The sequence below is a fragment of the Sander lucioperca genome, chromosome 2 (assembly GCF_008315115.2).
Source record: "Sander lucioperca isolate FBNREF2018 chromosome 2, SLUC_FBN_1.2, whole genome shotgun sequence".
Classification (NCBI taxonomy): Eukaryota; Metazoa; Chordata; class Actinopteri; order Perciformes; family Percidae; genus Sander; species Sander lucioperca.
The window spans coordinates 483,248-504,070 of record NC_050174.1 but is presented as its reverse complement, the minus strand read 5'-3'; the positions used below and the strand labels follow the sequence as shown (position 1 = coordinate 504,070).

Here is a 20,823-nt window from a genome sequence, read left to right as displayed (position 1 = left end):
GCCCTCATACTCTGCTTCTGTCTGGCTAGTAGTCCTTACCTAGCTACTGTCAGGGCACGCCCTCATACTCTGCTTCTGACTGGCTAGTAGTCCTTAGCTAGGTACTGCGCATGTGAGACTCCCAACAAAGATTGAACAGAAGTGAGAGGTCTCACTCTGTAGCTAAAACAGAGAGCTCAACACACAGGGTGAAAAGAGGAGCTGCAGCAATGTGCAGTACAACAAAAATATGGTGTTTTTTGAAAATTAAACCATGTAAACCTATTCTGATATAACCTCTAAATACAATTATGAACCTGAAAATGAGCATAATATGAGCACTTTAAAACATCATATGTTTAATTCATGGCTCAATTCAAAACAGGATCAAAAAATATTTTGTCTTTCCCCGTATATATATATTTGTCGATTTAAGGTCCCATGGTGGTCAACCGGAAGGGGAAGGACTTCGCCTCTTTATAGGGAGCAGGTCCTCTTCCACGGAGCCCGCCATGTTGCACAGCCATGTTTCTACAGTAGCCTAGAACAGACAAACCAAACACCAGCTCTAAAGGGGGTCTTTCAAGTTTTTACGTTGCCTGAAGGCCACCGTAGGTTCTCTACACGCTTGGAAACGGAGAGGTTAGTGGAGGAGAATTCAGTTGTTTGCAATCTGCAACCTCACCGCTAGATGGAACTAAATCCACACTGCTTCTTTAATCAGAGTTGATTTTCAATTATTTTTCTCATAAAAAAGCACAGTCAAAATACATAACTAGGCTACTTTATATATAACACATTAATAATCTAGAGAAGAATACATGTATGTAAAATAACCAAAGTCAAGGAACAAGAAATTATGATTTTTTTATGAAAGGAAAAAGTCAAAATTCTCTGATTCCAGCTTGTTAAATGTGAACATGTTCTAGTCTCTTCTCTCCTCTGGGACAGGAAACTGAATATCTTTGAGTTTTGTACAAAACAAGACATTTGAGGACGTCATCTTGGACTTTTTGGGAAACACTGATCCACATTTTTCACCATTTTCTGACATTTTAGAGACCAAACAACTAATCGATTAATTTGAGAAAATAATCAACAGATGAATCAATAATGAAAATAATTGTTGGTTGTTGCCCTAAACAAAATGTAAAAGGTTTAAAAACTGTCAAGTTGTTTTTAAATAGGAGCTGGGCTGACTGTATGAATTGACACAAAGTAAAGTAATCAGAGTTGTGGCCGGTTAGCTCAGTTGGTAGAGTGGGTGCACATATGCAGAGGTTTATTCCTCGATGCAGAAGGTCCAGGGTTTGAGTCCAACAGGTGACAGTTTTCCTGATGTCCCCTCCCCATCTCAGCTTTCCTATCCAATAAAGGCAGAAATGCCCCAAAAAAAAAAGTAATCAGAGTTGATTTACTGCCTTTCTTATGTGATGTACAATTTAATTAATTTTATTGATAGTAGGCCTATCAAATCATCAACCCCAGTTATCTATCTGTATAGTAGTTGACACTCTGCTGTGTATCCTGATGTGTGACGACAGCTCACATCAGCTGTGGGGCTTCATGTCTTTGCTCATCTCGGGCAGCAGAGCGTCTTTTGTTTGGTCCCTCACGGTCTTAAGGAAGGTCATGATGCCGGAGCCGCCAGTGCCCCTCTCCTCTAACGCTGCGGGCGCTCTGCTGATCATCTCCGCCTCTAACTCCTGCCTCTGGTGTCGAAGTTGTCGTGCGCGGGCAGCAGGTACAGTGATGAAGCGGCTGACGACGTTGATGTGGTAGCCGCGCAGGGCCAACAGTTTTGTGACGCAGTGCTGAAAGGCCCGGTGCAGCCGCTCGCTGGCCTGCTGCTGGACAAAACTCTTCAGGGAGGGCTGCGACGAGATGTCCTGGATCAGCTGCCTGTGGGCAGGCGGCATGTAGTTCCTCATGCGGGTTAGAAAGGCACCTAAGGGGGAAGTATCATCACAATGAGTCCTTCTCTTTCAAACCCTCATCTACCCTCTTTCAATTCCTTGCATTTATCTCTACTACTGTATCTCTACTTTCATGGTTTTGTAATTCTGCTGCTAGTTTCTGCTCATTCAAGCACCTGGTAGGCAAGGCAACGCAGCTTTATTTGTATAGCACATTTCAGCAACAATGCAATTTAAGAGCAGTTAAAAACAGGTAAAAATAGAATAAGACAGATATGAGATACAAGAATAAAAGTTACAGTGCAGTATTTAAGTACAGATATCTTGGTATTTCAATAGATAAATATCTTTGTTTTACCCTTCATATTCAGCAGCTACGGCAAAAAGATTAAAACTTAAACTAGGGTTTTATTTCAGAATCAAATCCTGCCTTTCGTTTGACTCTAGAAAGAGGCTGGTTGCTGCCACTTTTATGTATATACTTGATCATGGTGATGTTTTATACATGTATGCTTTGTCTCGAAGTTTACATGCATTGGACACTGTATACCATGGATCTCTGAGGTTCATCACTGGTTTTTAAGCCCTCACTCACCATTGTGAACTGTATGAACATGTTGGATGGCCTTCTCTATCAACACGGAGACTTCAACACTGGCATATCTTCATATATAAGGCTATTTTAGGTCTACTTCCATCCTACCTTCTGACCTATATCGGTGTAAATAGTACCGGGACTTACAATCTTCGTTCCCAGGATCTGGGAACAGGGTCTGCTCCAAAGGTTAGAACTGAGCTGGGTAAAAAGACTTTTAAGTTTGCTGCTCCCTCTACATGGAACAAGTTCCAGAAATCCTTGAAACTTAATGAGCTGGTCTCATTGGTCGCTTTTAAGAGGATGTTGATTGACTTGGAGGCAGCCACATCTGGCTGCAGATGTTTTGCCTGATGTGTTTAGGATTCTGGTCGACTTTGAGGGATTTGCTGTTTCAGTTGTTTATGTTTTTAGTGTTCTTGTGTATTTTGTGTTTGTATGTATGTGTGGTTGTACTGCTGCCTGTCTTGGCCAGGACACTCTTGAAAAAGTGAGTCTCTTCCTGGTTAAATAAAGGTAAATAAAAATAAATAATAAGTATAAGAAATTAACAATTATGAAAAAAAAGGCATTCTCATGAACGGGTTTGTATGATATCCTACGAAATTAGGCGACCGCCGGCTGGTCACATGACAGTTAAGTTTAGCGGCCTATACAACCCATTCTCGACGCTTGGTCAGTGGCTATCAGCACCAGATACCAACGCAAAAATCCGAGGCCCATAAACGTACATTTTATAAGAAAGTAAAACCATTGTAGCCTTATATTGGATATAATACAACACAACATGGAAAGACAAAGATCATGATTATAAAAAAGCTGCTCTAAAGTAGGCCTAACATTTTACCAAACTCTGCAAAGCAGCACAAAGCAGAATTCTTGCAATTAAGCGAGACGGTGAAGTGTTCTCACGTGTGTGTGGGGCGACCATAGATCATAGACTATAATCAAGAAAAGAGAGCGAGCAGCAAACAAGCACAATGCGATTCAGACGTCAACTCTGTTACCCAGTTTTTCCTGACAACACTTTACTCAAAATAGCAAGGCTTGCTATGTGTTTTAACGCACATTTAAAAACGGGTAGAGGCCACCTACCCTTAAGATTAGAAAAAAAGACAGACTGCTATGAAGGTGATGGGGAGGACTGATAAGCTCTCCCTTCAGTCCATCTATGAGCAGTCTGTACTTAGGCAGGCGCGGAGAGTATTGTTGGACCTGTCCCACATCCTTCAAACGGAATACGAGCTCTTGCCTTCTGGTAGAAGGTACAGAATCCCTAAAACTAAATTGAACCGTTTTAAATATTCATTCGTACCAGTCTCCATCAAAATTTTAAATCAAAATTTTAAATAGATTTGTACCATTTGTAATGATAGGCCTGGGAAGTGTGCAATAATTACGTGTATTTATTGTCTATAATAGCAGCTACTACTATGCACTACGCATTTTTGAGTCCATGACAAATTTCCCCTAGGGAACAATAAAGTATATTGTATTGTATTCTATAAAACCCTCCCGTGACACAAATACGCATTTCCTAGGTGAAAGTCTTTTGTTTTAGGACGTGTGCATCACAACATAAGCAGACATAAAAACAAAGCACTGGAACTACTTCCTCCAAAAAAAAAAGAACAAATGTAAACTGAAGTAATGCAGTGTACTGCGACACATATTACATAATGATATAATAACATGTATGTAGCATTTGTGTTGTAGGTGAAGGTCTTTTACTCACTAAAAGCAGTCAATCAAAGGTTATGTAGGTTATTCCACATATTTATTACTGTATGCACCACATTGACTGCTGCTATATAAGAAAGCTCTGAACCCCGCAGGGAGAAGGTCGGGGGGCATATGAATTACTGTGCATTGCTTTTTGATGTACGAATGCTTCATGAGAACAGCCTGAACAGTTGCATAGCTTCCACTCCCAGTTTTCCTTTGATTGACTGCTTTTAGTGAGTAAAAGACCTTCACCTACAACACAAATACTACATACATGTTATTATATCATTATGTAATATGTGTCGCAGTACAATGCATTACTTCAGTTTCCATTTGTTCTTTTTTTTTTGGAGGAAGTAGTTCCAGTGCTTTGTTTTTATGTCTGCTTATGTTGTGGCTCTGTATTAAAGAGAGGACTGAAGGACATGTAGACGTTTAGCGTCACCTGGTGGAGAAGACTGAACATTGCAAGACAACATTAAAAGTGCATTTAACTATGTGAACTGGTTGATGTCATTTTTGGAAAGCCGACACGCTGTGTTCGCTGAGACAAGCAAGACAACGGGCTACAAATCTGTGAAAGTGTTTTCATAGAATGATGCCTGTTTTAGAGGCGTTTGTTTCTACAGAAACTTTCTACATTATCATTTAAAACATCTGTAAAAATGTTTTAAAGATCAATAGACTAACATGATTCTTGTTTTTTTATGATTCCTTCTCTTCACTCTTTAGTTTCTCTACTCATTTGACTGTTTCTTTCTTCTGTCCTTTTTCATAGACTATGTTTTTTTCATGTTGTGTTTTGTTGAATAATTGTAGGGAACCCAACATGCCGAACCCCCCTGGGGTCCTTTTTTTATTTAATGTCTTTACAGTAATGTCTCTTAAATGTTTTTTTTAAAGGTCCCATGGCATTCAAATTTCACTTTATGAGTTTTTTTTTAACATTAATGTGAGTTCCCCCAGCCTGCCTATGGTCCCCCAGTGGCTAGAAATGGTGATAGGTGTAAACCGAGCCCTGGGTATCCTGCTCTGCCTTTGAGAAAATGAAAGCTCAGATGGGCCAATCTGGAATCTCCTCCTTATGAGGTCATAAGGGGAAAGGTTACCTCCCCTTTATCTGCTTTGCCCGCCCAGAGAATTTGGGTATTAGGGGACCACTAAGACCTATATAAAAGAGACTTCAGATACAGTATTAGGGGACCACTAAGACCTATATAAAAGAGACTTCAGATACAGTATTAGGGGACCACTAAGGTCTATATAAAAGAGACTTCAGATACAGTATTAGGGGACCACTAAGGTCTATATAAAAGAGACTTCAGATACAGTATTAGGGGACCACTAAGGCGTATATAAAAGAGACTTCAGATACAGTATTAGGGGACCACTAAGGTCTATATAAAAGAGACTTCAGATACAGTATTAGGGGACCACTAAGGCGTATATAAAAGAGACTTCAGATACAGTATTAGGGGACCACTAAGGCGTATATAAAAGAGACTTCAGATACAGTATTAGGGGACCACTAAGGCCTATATAAAAGAGACTTCAGATACAGTATTAGGGGACCACTAAGGCCTATATAAAAGCATCCAAAAAGCAACATGTCATAGGACTAAATAAATCAAAAACCACAAAAAAAATCAGTGCAGCTTTGGCATAAATGTGTTCTAAAATGTGCAAGTATAAAGGTCAACTGTAATTTGATCCTCTTGGTCCAACTGTTGTAATTAATCAAAGGACAAACATCCATCTTACCACTTTTTGCTTCGTGTTTGACTCCCAGAAGTTCATCAAAGCAGTGCAGCAGGCTGCTCTGTGCAGCGCTCCCGCCTGAAAACTCCATCGGCTCGGCCCGCACCCCTTCATAAACCAGACCCTTTGGCATACAGGGGTTGTCTTTCCACCTACAGGGTGCATGTGTACATGGACACAGACACAAACACACACCTATATTTCAAAAAACATGTTTCACTACACAAATAAATAACTTATCAGTCAAATGCAAACACAGAGAGATTTCTGTACCCAGACAGGTAGATCCTCATGATGCCATAGAAGACCGAAGGCTCCACGTACACTTAAGAAAAGTCACATTAACAATTTTGTTTTTGTCAGATTCAGAATAGCTTATTGTCATTCAAGCATGTTAAAACATGAAGGAACGAAATTAGTTACCCAGGTCCAGCAGCGTAGACAATAAAAAAAGTTTCCCTTTAGTTCCCTCTAAATAAAAAAACCTAAAACCAACCCAACCTTAACCCGGGGGGGGGGTTTGGTGTACGGCAGCTATGGGCACTATTTTTCAAGCCATTTAATAATAAAATGCCTAAAAATCTGTACATCATTTGGTTACAACATGATAGTTGCCGAGGGAAAAGAATCATCCTGTAGAGGTGACATCCTGTTTTATAATTGTTCTCCAACTGTCTTCATCGTTCTGAAACCAGAACACAACAAATGTTGAAGGTGACTCATCTTCACTCCTGCCACCTAAAGAGAGGCAAAACGCGGATGTTACTATTTTTAGGTTATATAATGTAAGTAGGGTAGGAATTTGGTGTAAACAGCATTACTGATCTTGAAACCAATTTTGTTCACAGAATGAATGGCGATATATTTGCCCAGTAACAGAACTTTTGCTCCGTTGATTTGCCGTTCCAGTCAGAGAGACTGAGGGGGAAATGACACAAAGTTTAATTTTTTTTAAAAACTTAAAAGATTTGGGGCTTTCAAAAAAACATTGGGGGCTGGAGCCCCAGAAGACACCCCCTCACACAGCCCCTCCCGAGCAGTATGTTAAAAAAATATTGCACCAATAGCTGCATGCAAAGATCTAGGGAAATAGTAATCATTTTAAGTTAACTTAGAGTGATTACCCTGCATCAGTTTGAGTGCATCTGTCATGTCCTGTAGAGACTGGCAGACGGCGTCCAGGGCTGTGGCCACAGCCTCGGTGTCTCCACACCTGACACCGTTGATCACAACGGGAATGTTCTGCAACACAGGTAGTTATTCTTGCGATATCACGAGATCCAGTAGAATTGTGGGATCACAAATCTTGAAAACGTTCTGGGTTGTCAAACCATCATGCACAACAGGTTAAGTTACAATAACTTTGTCTGAAATTACCTCGTTTAAAGGGGACTTTAATAGTTTTTAGACAACAACTCAAACATAATTAATCCCTATTTTTTTTAAATAAGAAGTACACATTGCATGAATTCATTCTTTTTTTAGATAAATATTGTATACCCTCAGAGCAGGGACTGCTGCTAGCTCCACCAGCAGAGTAACCATAAAGAAACCTCGCACACTGTCTCCACCCGGGAGGCTAAACAGCAGCCCCAGGTTCCTGCAAGACAAACGTAAAACAATTACCCTTGCATACATAACAATGTTATAGTACAAGAATTCAAGTGAAAATGTACTTACTCCATGTCGAAAGGCCTGGCACAAGAAACATAAAGATGGACATGAAAATGAGAGAGAACAGATTTAGACTTTAGGTTAGGGTAGTCTGGATCAACAGAAATACATTTCCAGGATAAAGCCAGAGGATGTCCGCTCTCTGTGTGTTGGCGTTCTCAAAATCCCTTCGCTTTAAGAAACAACAACAAACTTCGAGCTAGTGAGCTACACGCTGAAAATGTCAAGTTTTGAAGAAAATTTGGACTGTGCAACAAGGCAGACCTGCTTGGTTCTTTCAGGGAATGATTGTAAAGATTTACAGAATATGTTTAGGGCATTTCCTCTCTAACTGGGACGTTTTGGGACTGATTGGTGGGATTGCTGTGGACGAAGAACACACGGAGATACACTGGTAAGAGCTAATGAGGTTTAACCATGTATCAGCTCATTTAAATAGCTCACGTTACTGTATTGTGTCAACAGTTAACTTCATTTAATATTGTGTTTGGCGTTTTCTTTCGAGGGGTGCAAATGTTCCACCAAAACAAGTTCCTTCCCCAGACTATTTAGCAGAGCCACCGTCGCTGCGTCCAGAGTTAACACCGCCCAAGACGATTGTGATTGGGTTAAAGAAATGAAAATAACCCAGAGTGTTTTTTTTCTCCTTTCTTAGAATGCATCTGTGGTGTAGCCAGACCTTACTCCACAATGCTGTGGAGATAGGTCTGGAAATGCAAAACTAGGGTTAGGGTTACCTTACCCCTCTGGATCCTTCTTCTTCCAGTTAGCAAGTACTGCATCTGCATGGGTGAGAATTGGGGGAAGTCCTAAGCGCTGTGACACCTCCCAGTATGGGACTGCCAGGTTATGTGGCAGCATCTTAGAGGAAGATCATTAAAGATGGAAAGGCATTCATATAAATTGTAGATTGTCGAGCAATTGGGAGCAGTATGACAAACAGAAAAACTGAAACAGAGACACCTCGACTGTGTTGTTCTCTCCCTCCTGCCAGACGTAACCCATGGTCATCACGCTGAGGGCCAGGTGGGCCAGCCGTAACTCCCGGTGTTTCTGCAGAAACTGGCTGCTCAGCAGCGGCATCTGGACACACGGAGGAGCAGCAGTGAACACATGGCTCCATAAACATAGTGAGCTGTCCTTTTCATTTCATTGTCCTCACTTACTTCATTAATATGGAAGCGCAACTTGTGAGAGTCCACAAGCTCTGGGACTCGAAGGGCAATATCCATCCATGGTTGGTAGTAAGGTGGAAGCTCTTCCTTTGAAAGGCAAGGCGTAGCATCATAAGAACATGTGGAACGGAAATGAGTCTAAAAAGTGAAGCCAAGTGCTTTAAAGCAGAGAGAGAGGGGGAACTACATGCAGCAAAGGGCCGCAGGTCGGAGTTGAACCCTGGCTCACTGCGTGGAGGAGTAAACCTCTATATATGGGCGCCCACTCTCCCAACTGAGCTATCCAGGCACCTGGTCCTGATTATTTTAAAATAGATTCTATTTTAAAATAGAATCTAAAGCAGGGGATGCTTTAGGACCTGTCAATCAGGACAGAGGCTTAACAATGCTAACCACGCTAACTCTGTGGACATTAACATAGACCTCAACTTGTTTTTGGGTGTTGTCCGTGTTTTCATCTTAAACTTTGACCCTCTCACTGTGTGTTTTCACTTTCTTTCAAAAAATCAAAGTTAATTGGAAAATTTTGGTCGCCTAAAAATATCTTCTGCAAAACAAGCTAGCTACCGCTAGAATTAGCTTGTGACTTTAGGGAACGTTTTTCTGTGTACTGCCGTAGATGCAGATGAACGGCATCAGTACCGGGACGTCTGTGTTTACCCGTCGGTAAATCTCCGCTGGATCACTCACTTCAGAAGGGTTGAAAATCCCCAACTTTCCCTCTTTAGTATTTAGCACCATTGCAACCACAAACAACACTGGCTTGGCGATGTCTTCCTCCCCAGCTCCACCCTCTCGTGTTGCAAAAAACCAAGATGGCGACGGCCATATTGCCAAACTTGAGGCTTCAAAACGGCAGTCCACAGACCAATGGGTGATGCCATTGCTGCTACGTCCACTATTTTTACAGTCTATGATGTGAACGTGCAAATGATGGAATGATCTAACCTAAATCTACATTTTAATTTTTTAGTTTTTTAGTCTTACCTAAATTTCCAGTTCATTGTTTTATGCTGATACACACACAGTGACCTTAGACAAAATATAATTCTGTAAACACATGTGGCTGTCAGAATAAAGTTCATTACACAAAGCAAACAGGAACAATGCCAAACAGCTTCCCTCAGTCAGTTCATCTCAATCAATACCACCAGTCACGAGTTCAGTTTTATAACTGAGCACCGTTTTTATTTGATGTGAATTACATTTAAGTTCAGTTAAATGGCAATCAAATGTGTTATTATGATTGCTAAAATGTGAAAAACTGTAAAATGGTAGAGAAGGAAACTAATCCATTGGGCTTTTCCACCTACCAGAGGATCCGGGAGGATGAAGCCAAGCTCCTCGGAGACATGGTACGAGTCCAGAGAGAAAAAAGGCTTGGAGTCAGAGTCAGGAGCAGCCATAGAGAAAAATACAACAACCCACTGACAGCGACGATCCTCCGACTATCTGAAACAAACTGTCTGGACTCTGGCACAGAGGTCGCTTTAAAGCTGCTGTCAATAATGTTAATTGGTTACACAATGTTTTCCCCTCACTTCTGCTATTGCACAATTCTAACTTCAGTTTGGCTAATCAGTACCTACTGTATGCTTCACGTTGTGGATCATTTAGTAGAAGTCCACTGTTATCGTTTCTACACTTTTACGAGCATTTATACTGTATTAAGAAAAGAGTTTGCTTTGCATTATATCACATTACACTTGCATTTGATCAAGTGGGGGGGGGGCTTCTGGGGCTCCAGTCCTGAATGTTTTCTCAAAAGCCCCAAATATTTTAGTTTTAAAATAACTTTGTGTCATTTCCCCTCAGTCTCTTTGACTAAACCGGCAAATCAATGGAGCAAAAGGGGGAAAATCACCGTTCATTCTGTGAACTCTGCTAAAAATAGGTTTTCAAGATCAGTAATGCTGTTTACACTAAATTCCTACCCTACCTACATAATGTAACTTTAGATGGCAGGAGTTAAAATGAGTCAACATTTCTTGTGTTCTGGTTTCACAATGATGAAGGTACAACACAGGATGTCGTCTCTAAGGGATCATTGTTTTCCCATATCATGTAGAGATTGTTAGGCAAAACTTTGTTAGTCAAACTTGCGCCATAACTGGAGCATCTTAGCATCTTCTTAGCTGCCGTGAGGGCACCAGATCATTCATGACTATGACTGCTCTCTCCCTAAAATGTTCCCAGTCAGGATCCAGTTTGAGTTCCGACATAGCTTCCACTCATAGCTTTTTTCTGTTTTCCTATTAAAGGTGCTGTAGGTAGGATTGTGAAGATCCAGGACTTAGCCAAAAAATTTTAACATCGACAACTTCTCAGTCCCTCCCCCCTTTCTGCTAAAGCCCAAAACATTCTCCTAAGCCCCTCCCCCCACAAGGGAGAATGAATGCATGTGCATGAGAAGTGATTGACACGCAGTTAGACACCCCCCCTGGCCCTGATTGGTGCATCTGAACAGGGAGCTGTGGATTTTTGCAAATCGCACTACAGGCTGTAGGTGGTGGCAGAGGAGATGGATTTTTTATTTAAATGACCTGCTTCATGTAGTTCTACTGGAACATAGGGTCAGTTTCAGCAAATATGACAGAAAGATAGTCTTACCTACTGCACCTTTACATGACTGCCAATGTTGACTTATTGACAAAGCAATTGTGTTGATTCAGAACATACTTGTGATTTCCAGGGGACGATATCAGGAAACCTGTGCTCCTCTACATTCAGAGGGGATGTGAGCCATCTGGAGGTACAGGTGTTCATTTCTATTTTGAACCAGTTTTGCCAAGTGTTGTAGAAGAGGAAATGATAAATTGAATCATGAATTAATTTCCACTGTGCATTTCCTTTCATTTGAAAAACAAAACGTCGACATCAGAGCAGAAAATCTATTAATATTCTATTCATCTGTAAAACAGAAGACAGTAGTTTAAACTTACAAAATAACCAACAGAGACAAGACACTGAGACGTAATTTAAAGGCAAGCCTAGATCTGCTTTACCGAAAATTAAATATAGACTGCTTTTATGAATACTGATAGTCCCATAACATTTTTTTACATGTCTAAAGTTTTGGTTACATGTTATTATATCATTATGTAATATGTGTTGCAGTACGATGCATTACTTCAGCTTCATTTGTTCTTATTTTGGTGGAAATAGTTCCACCCTGTGCTTTGTTTTTATGTCTGCTTATGTTGTGGCTCTGTATTAAAGAGAGGACTGAAGGAAATGTAGACATTCAGTGTCACCTGGTGGAGAAGACTGAACATTGCAGAACAACATTAAAAGTGACTTTAACTATGTGAACTGGTTGATGTCATTTTTGGAAAGCTGACACGCTGTGTTCGCTGAGACAAGAAATACAACAGGATATAAATCTATGAAAGCTTTTTCACAGAATGATGGGTAACACTTTACTTGAAGTTTTCTACATAAGAGTGACATGACACTGTCATGAACACATGAACCGTAACCCTAACTCTAACCCTAACCATAACTCTAACCCTAACCATAACTTGTCATGACAAAACCGAATGACACTTACTAAAGAAGCGTTATGTCATAAATGTTTATGACTTGTTTATAATGTTTATGACACGTTCATGACAGTGTCATGTCACTCTTATGTAGAAAACGTCAAGTAAAGTGTAACCGAATGATGCTTGTTGTCTAGGCGTTTCTCCCAGCCTACAGAAACCTTCTCCTTTATCATTTTAAAAAATTTGTTAAAAAAAAAAAAAAAAAAAAAAAAACATTCTACTGTATAGTAATATATTTGAAGTCAATTGTCCAGAGGAAGTCGTATAATGCTATGATCTTCTTTCAATATACTAAACTATGACTTTTTAATGACTTTTTTGACATACTGTACTGTGACCAAACATGATTCTTGTTTTTTTATAATTCCTTTTCTTTCTTACTTCACACTTTCTTTTCACAGAATATGTTTTTTTTTTTTTTATGTTCACAGAAGGATGCTTGTTGTCGAGGCGTTTCTTCCACATTAAATTCAGTGCAGCTTCGGCATGAATGCGTGCTCTAAAATTTGCAAGCATAAAGGTCAACTGTAATTTGATCCTCTTGGTCCTGGGACAAAGTTAAGATGTACAAACACTGGATTGCATTGTTAGCCTGTGTAATGTGACGTGGTTCAGAGCAACGTGGAGTGACGGAGGTAAACGATAAACCAACTCTGGAGAATTTGATTTGTTGTAGAGTTCGAGCCTTTCCTTAAACCGCATCATCTGAGGCTGTGAAGACAGAGTTACTGAATCGAAGTGGAAATAAACTCCATTTAACAGAGAAAACCTTCAGCCATCTGTGCACCATGGCTGTCAGTACCTGCGCGTGGTGAGCAGCTTTTTATTTATCACACATTAACCATGGATGTCATTTCTTTTCTTTGCACCCTGAGGTTGAGTCATCACACCCAGATCCGCAAAGATGAATCGATTAGTATTGTCATGCACACCGAGTACATTTAATTCAGTAATCTCCATCCATCCATCCATCTTCGTCCGCTTATCGGTATCCGGTATCGGGTCGCGGGGGTGGCAGCTCCAGCAGGGGACCCCAAACTTCCCTTTCCCGAGCCACATTAACCAGCTCCGACTGGGGGATCCCGAGGCGTTCCCAGGCCAGGTTGGAGATATAATCCCTCCACCTAGTCCTGGGTCTTCCCCGAAGCCTCCTCCCAGCTGGACATGCCTGGAACACCTCCCTAGGGAGGCGCCCAGGGGGCATCCTTACCAGATGCCCGAACCACCTCAACTGGCTCCTTTCGACGCGAAGGAGCAGCGGCTCTACTCCGAGCTCCTCACGGATGACTGAGCTTCTCACCCTAACTCTAAGGGAGACACCAGCCACCCTCCTGAGGAAACCCATTTCGGCCGCTTGTACCCTGGATCTTGTTCTTTCGGTCATGACCCAGCCTTCATGACCATAGGTGAGGGTAGGAACGAAAACTGACCGGTAGATTGAGAGCTTTGCCTTCTGGCTCAGCTCTCTTTTCGTCATAACGGTGCGATAAATTGAATGTAATACCGCACCCGCTGCGCCGATTCTCCGACCAATCTCCCGCTCCATTGTCCCCTCACTCGCGAACAAGACCCCAAGGTACTTGAACTCCTTCACTTGGGGTAAGGACTCATTCCCTACCTGGAGAAGGCACTCCATCGGTTTCCTGCTGAGAACCATGGCCTCCGATTTAGAGGTGCTGATCCTCATCCCAGCCGCTTCACACTCGGCTGCGAACCGATCCAGTGAGTGTTGGAGGTCATAGGCTGATGATGCCATCAGGACCACATCATCCGCAAAAAGCAGCGATGAGATCCCCAGCTCACCAAACTGCAACCCCTCTCCACCCCGACTACGCCTCGATATCCTGTCCATAAATACTACAAACAGGATTGGTGACAAAGCGCAGCCCTGGCGGAGGCCAACCCTTACCTGAAACGAGTCCGACTTACTGCCGAGAACCCGGACACAGCTCTCGCTTTGGTTGTACAGAGATTGGATGGCCCTGAGAAGGGACCCCCTCACCCCATACTCCCGCAGCACCTCCCACAGTATCTCCCGGGGGACCCGGTCATACGCCTTCTCCAGATCCACAAAGCACTTGTATTTTCATTTTTTTTACTTTAGCAAACAAGTTTATTATCATAAAAACTGATTCGTAGTGATTTAATCAGTCTCAATCACCTTTTTGGTCTCTATTAACCAAAAACAATGATATGAGATTTTAATGATATGCAAGAAATAACATTTAAGGATCAAAAAGAACATGTAAATTATTTGAATGTAATATATTTGAATGTATAATTAAACGCTACATTGAAGGCAGAGCGGATGATGTCATCAGAGATATCTCTCACCTTGGAAACTTCTTATCTTGAAACAGGAAGGCAGCGTTGCAAACCGAGGACATGGGGGTTGAAAGTATTTACCAGATAGGGAGGGTCTAACAAATAGGTACTGTTGCATCATGGGAAGCATAGGATGGATTATTTCTAAGCTTGACCTGTAGGAATCAGAAGTCCAGATATCTCGGCGTTTACTACCGTTCCTTTAAAAAAAGTAATATGTTTTCTTTGTCTGTGGGTACATTTGTCACAAGTCCCTCAGCTTCATAAAATTGCAACACTAAATTTAGTAAAAGAGCTAAAACCACCAAAAAATGCTCAGCACATTTCATGTGTTAGACCACATGTGTTGTGCCTCCCCCTGCTGATTTTGAGTGATTTTTGTGAATGCTCTGATTAATACATGTAAACAAATAAAACGTTGCTTTAATGACAGTTTAGTTTAATTTTAGTTTTAGCAGCTAGCCTTGTCCAATGTGCGCCAGACTCTGTGATTTTTCATAAGTTTGTGACTGTTTCTCCCCCCGTGACCCGCCTTCAGACCCCTTTCTGTGTTCCAGGACCTCCTGATTTATGAATGAAGCTCTAAATATAACACATGAATTGTACCAAACTCACACATTAATGTAAAAACCATTCCCCAGCCTAGACTGTTATTTCATTTTTTTCACCCCATCTGGCGACCCCCAGAAATAATCTTGCGACCCCCTTGGGGGACCCGACCCCCAGGTTGAGAACCACTGTGTTAGACATTTATACATGTAAATGGGTGATTACAAATCAAGTTCTTTATAACACGTCACATTTATTGATTGAATACTTTGCTCCAAACCCATCATAAGAACTCATGCAGAGTCATAAATGCACAATTTAAAAGAGCCAAAGATGTTCATTTCGTACCAGGGAACAGCTCACTTTTTATATAAAGCTCAACAGCTATGATGATGACGCACGCATTTTTCATTTTTCTTTTTACAGCCCTCTTAAATGATGCAATAAGTGGTGTGCCAGCCATTTGATCTGAATCTAATGGGATTCAACACAACAGCTCCGCCATAAATTCTGCCTTTATAAAGATGACGATGTTGATTTTTGATTGACACTGTCAGAGAGGTGTTAATAAAAGGCCCTATGTGTATTGTATGTGTATTGAGGCTGACGTTTGCAGTGGTGTTGAACAGGACGGCATTATATTGAGAAGTGTTTCTAATATTTTGTCCCCGAGGGTGGAGGGTGGAGGGTGGGAGGTTATTGGGAGGAGTCCTCCCTCGGAAAACGCTCCCATAGGTCATTTGGGACGCGCATGCTCAGTGTATGCAAATGGTCATGTGATCAGCGTTGTCAGACATGTTAGAGGGTAATTTCGTTTTTTTTCAACCTGGATCCTATTTCCATATGTTTTTGTGTGTTCGTAGTCTATATCCCCCGACGTTCCACTTCCGGGATTGCTCTCGTTCTGCCGGAAATTCCATCGGATGTCACTCGTTTCGGATGTCCGTTTTTGGATGTCCGTTTCCTTCCTCTTTCTTTGTGTTGGCATTCTAAACTCCGGTGGATTTCTGAGGACTATGGTTAACTGCTCCTCAGATCTCTGCAGGGTAAATCCAGACAGCTAGCTAGACTATCTGTCCAATCTGAGTTTTCTGTTGCACGACTAAAACTACTTTTGAACGTACACATGGTCCACCAAAACAAGTTCCTTCCCGAGGCTATTTTGCAGCGGCACCGTGGCTCCGCTTGACGCTTAGTGCCGCCCAAGATGATTGTGATTGTTTTAAAGAAATGCCAATAAACCAGAGAACATTTTTCTCCCATACTGGAATACTGTGTGGACTAGCCAGACCCTCCTCCGCAGCGCTGTGAAGGATGGTCTAGCAATGCAAGACTAGTGTGTGTGACTGATGGGAACAACAATCTTTGAAATTAGTCCAGTATTGAGCGAGAAAGCTGTAACCGGTGTGGTGGAATTTCCAGAAACACCATGTTGTGGTATGATGAGACTAAAGGGAAAGCTTAGACATTGGGGGACGGTGACGAGAATATTTGGCCAGTCTCTAATAACCAAACCTGTTCATGTATAATTATGTTTGTCTCTCTAAAGGGTCAGGGAATCTAGGCAGCTGCATGATAAGGTAATGGTAATTTTGTTTCAGGACTGTCTCCTTTTGGAGGTGGGCGGGCCTTGCACACTTTAGCCTACTTCCCAGAGAGAGAGAGAGAGAGAGAGAGAGAGAGAGAGAGAGAGAGAGAGAGAGAGAGGCTGAACTAGGCTTTAGCATCTGTGTTTACGGCGCCTGCAATATCTTTGCAGGTGCAAAGATAAAGTAAGGTTCAGCTAAACGTAACGCCTGCAGCATGAGTTTATAGGGCGTTCCATTTACCTCAGAACTTGGAAGCCGAAGATGGGAATTTTGTCACACCCGAATTGAATGCGTTCCATTTACAAGTTGGATTTTCATGGTTTTCATTAGCTCTAGCCAGGTTAGCTATTGTTAGCAATGCCATTTTATAACATTGCATTACATTTTTTTGTGCATACAAACAGGGTAGCAACAAGTCCATGGATAGAAGTTGGACAGCGCTGCGTGTACGACTGATTTAGTGAGACACAAATAACACAGAAGTGCTAATAACAGTACGTTTACCACATCTTTCACAACTGTTGATGCACGGGGCAGCCATGTTGGATTTTGAGCTCGGGGTACTCGGTGGTTGTCCGAGTTACGAGCTCGGAAATCCGAGGTCAGGGGGCGTGTTTCCGACTTTGGAAAATCCGACTTCCGAGTACAAATGGTATGCACCATTAAATACACATTCAGGAAGACAGAACTTTAGGGAGTTGAGACAAATTGTGGTTAAACTGTACTGCCTGATTAATTGTCTCCTCAATTGAGTGTTCATTAAATACTTCTGTGTAAGTCATCAAGGTCCCTGTAACCTTCTTTGCGTATGTGAAATGACTTGTGCTTCTCCTGAGTTTTTCCTTAACCAGCAGCCGCAAACCGAGCTGTAATGTAAGCCTATAGGCAAATGTTCACCGTCAGTTTCCGTCCACTAAAAGTGCTGTTTTTGCCACTGACAGGCTCAGATTATTATTCTACGTGTCTGACAACATTATGGAAAGGATCCCTACAGAGATAGACCTTTTTTTATAAAGAGTAACATCCTTTTTGTTTAACCAGAAACGGCTCTGAAATCATGATTGCTAAACTCACCAGACTCCATTTAAATAAACAATACTTTTAGCGTGTATAGAGCCAGCATATTGGTGATTGTTGGGAAAGTGGAAAGACAAAAACAAAACAGCTTTTCATAGTTTTATTTTGTGTCTGTCGACTTTCAATGAAGTGTGTTACGATGAAAAAATTACCATTTATTTACATGGAGTCTGGTAGGTTTAGCGATAGCAATTTCGCGGATGATTTTATGTTTAAAAAGGATCAGAAAGTTCAACAGCTGTAGGGTTGTCAGACAATTAAATTAATAATCTGACCCTGTCAGTGGCAAAACAAGTACTTTTGTGGACGTAAATTGAAGCTGCGCAATTGCCCAATCACTTACATTGTAGCTTTTTTCGCTGACTGCCGACTGCAGCGTTTTTGCTTAATACTGGACCAATTTCAAAGATTGTTGTTCCCATCAATCACTTAGACACAAAACATGGGAAAATAGGGTCCAAGTTGAAAAAAGAAGAAGTTACCCTTTTATATGGACAGAGATAAGTTCTGGTACGGAGCTAAAACTCTTGTGTGGATGGAGATCATTTTTATCTCAAAACGCCGCTTAGAAATGTAGTTTGGAAGCATGTAGACTGACACAAAGTTAAATATTATACACTAGAAGGTTCGGTTTGAGGAAACATTTGGGGCTTGAGCCCCAGAAGCCCCACCCCTGGAGTGCACACACAGCTGGATGAGCCCCATCTGTCCCAATTTTAAATGTAGTAGAGCTTAAGGGTGTTCATCATTCATGCTGAAGTGTGTAGTGCAGATCTGTGCACACGTTATTTAACCCAGCCTGAATGCATGAAGGCTGTATAATATATTATTTTTGATATATATATATATTGAGCTTGACGGCGTAGATGTGACGTGAGCAACCTGTCTGAAAGTTGGAAGTCTTCTGGTAGCTGTGCCAAGAGAAATCTCAATCATTCCCAATCTAGCAGAGACGGAGAGCGTAGGTATATGTAAGGAGATAACATAGGCACAGGCTAATTATTGATCACTAAAATGCTAGTTAACATTATTAAACTTAAACAGCTAATGTAAGTCCAAACTGCCTGCGAGCTTCTCCTGTACTATACGGTAATTCCTCTACTATGCGACAGTAAATTGCGTGGTTATGACACAATTGTTAGCCTATTTTTACAAAAACGCCTGCTACTGAGCCATAACGTGAGGTACAAGGTAATGGAGCCTTTTATATATTGTCGTGTTTCTTTAGAAATAAACAATGGACAAATAGAGTCTTTAAACTCTTCAGATGTAAAGTTATTCGCTGTCAAAGTGGCGCCAAAATGAATGGCAGTCAATGGGATGCTAACGGGGGGGTGATGGCTTGTTAGCAACGAAATGGTTTGTGGAGGCTGGCTTACCCCCTTGAGTATAACCCAGATTATTTCAACTCAACAAACTTTATTTACCTTTTCACAGATGTAAACATAAACATTCTAAATGGCCCGTTGATTTCCTGTTGCAGTGTATGTGAATGACATCAACTGACAGGAAGTTAGCAATGGGTCTAGGCTGTTTCCTAGCAATGGAATTCCATTCAAAAGTTCTATAGCACTTTTCATTAGGGCTGGGCAATATGGAAAAAATCAAATATTAAGATTTTTTTTTTTTTTCAGATTATTTTTTGGGCTTTTCCGCCTTTAATCGATAAGACAGCTAGGTGAGAGAGAGGGGGAAGACATGCAGGATATCGTAACAGCTCAGACTTGAACCCTGGACCTCTGCGTCGAGGTACAAGCCTCTCAACATATGTGCGCCTGCTCTACCCACAGAGTCAACCCGGCCACAATATTAACATATTTTTTTACCAAATACCTCAATGTCAATATTGCAGTGACATTGTAGGTTTGGCTATTGGTGGTTTCACAAAATATTTACACAATGAGAGTTTTGATAAATAATCTTCAGTAATGTGGATATAATGACTAAGTGGGTAAAGGCAAATAATAGAACACATAATACAAAAGCTGCGAAGTTCAAACAGTTACGTCACTTTACTGTAATGCAGCCTTTAAAACAAGGAAAAGACAACACTTCTACTTGTCATATTACGATACGATAGATATCCAAAATCTAAGAGATAGGCTACTGTATCTAACCTCATATATCGATGTGGGTATATTATATTGATATATTGCCCAGCCCTACTTTCCACACAAACATGGAGCCCAAAGTGCTTCACAAAACAAAATGAAAACCAAAAGAAAACAAAAAATAGATGTTTGTGTGTGTGTAGTCTTGCAGATTTTCTTAAGCAAGACTAAAAAGGAGGTACAAACAAACACACACACACTCACATGCACGCACGCACGCACGCACGCACGGGCACACACACACACACACACACACACACACACACACACACACACACACACTGTGCAATTCCATCACTGTGCAATATCTGTATACTGTGCAATATCATTACTCTCATTTCCAATATTTATTACTCATTGAATATGGTCACCACTATTGGGCAATGTTCAAATAATGTGCAATAACCCACACTGCATATCACACTGTGATTGTTTTTTCTGCTTCTCAGAACTGTGCACCCCCCCCCACTTGCACTACTTATTTTATTTCAAGTTGTTATATTTATTTTACGTACATGTTGGCACTGGAAAATCAGTTTTAATCTCATTGTACATGTGTATAGTGACAATAAAAGGCATTCTATTACACACACACACACACACACACACACACACACACACACACACACACACACATTTCACTATCTTTGTGGGGACCCGTCATTGACATAATGCATTCCCTAGCCCCTTACCTTAACCTTAACCATCACAACTAAATGCCTAACCTTAACCCTTACCCTCACCCTAACCATAACCTAATTCTAACCCTAATCCTAAAACCAAGTCTTAACCCTCAAACAGCCCT

General features: G+C 41.2%; 1 protein-coding gene across 2 annotated transcripts; it reads right to left on the bottom strand.

Moving 5' to 3' along the window:
• Positions 1-1,036: 1,036 nt before the first annotated feature.
• On the bottom strand, positions 1,037-10,312 carry ido1 (indoleamine 2,3-dioxygenase 1). 2 transcript variants are annotated; one of them, XM_035998917.1, is made up of 10 exons: positions 10,136-10,312; positions 8,814-8,909; positions 8,611-8,730; positions 8,390-8,508; positions 7,654-7,668; positions 7,474-7,573; positions 7,098-7,215; positions 6,247-6,298; positions 5,977-6,125; positions 1,037-1,927 (listed from the first exon to the last, which is right to left on the bottom strand). In XM_035998917.1, the coding sequence occupies exons 1-10, from the start codon at positions 10,226-10,228 to the stop codon at positions 1,530-1,532; spliced, it is 1,260 nt and encodes a 419-aa protein (XP_035854810.1). In that variant the 5' UTR covers positions 10,229-10,312; the 3' UTR covers positions 1,037-1,529. The 2 variants fall into 2 exon arrangements, with proteins under 2 accessions (XP_035854810.1, XP_035854811.1); XM_035998918.1 differs by lacking the exon at positions 8,814-8,909 and having other exon boundaries at positions 10,136-10,304.
• Positions 10,313-20,823: the final 10,511 nt, after the last annotated feature.

Excerpts from the sequence above, each read along its gene's own strand:
- ido1 (XM_035998917.1), bottom strand. The coding sequence starts at position 10,228 with ATGGCTGCTCCTGACTCTGACTCCAAGCCTTTTTTCTCTCTGGACTCG. Across the intron at positions 6,299-7,097 it reads TGCACTCAAACTGATGCAGG|TGTACGTGGAGCCTTCGGTC; the intron begins GTAATCACTCTA and ends ACTTTTCTTAAG. Across the intron at positions 6,126-6,246 it reads ATGAGGATCTACCTGTCTGG|GTGGAAAGACAACCCCTGTA; the intron begins GTACAGAAATCT and ends TGCACCCTGTAG.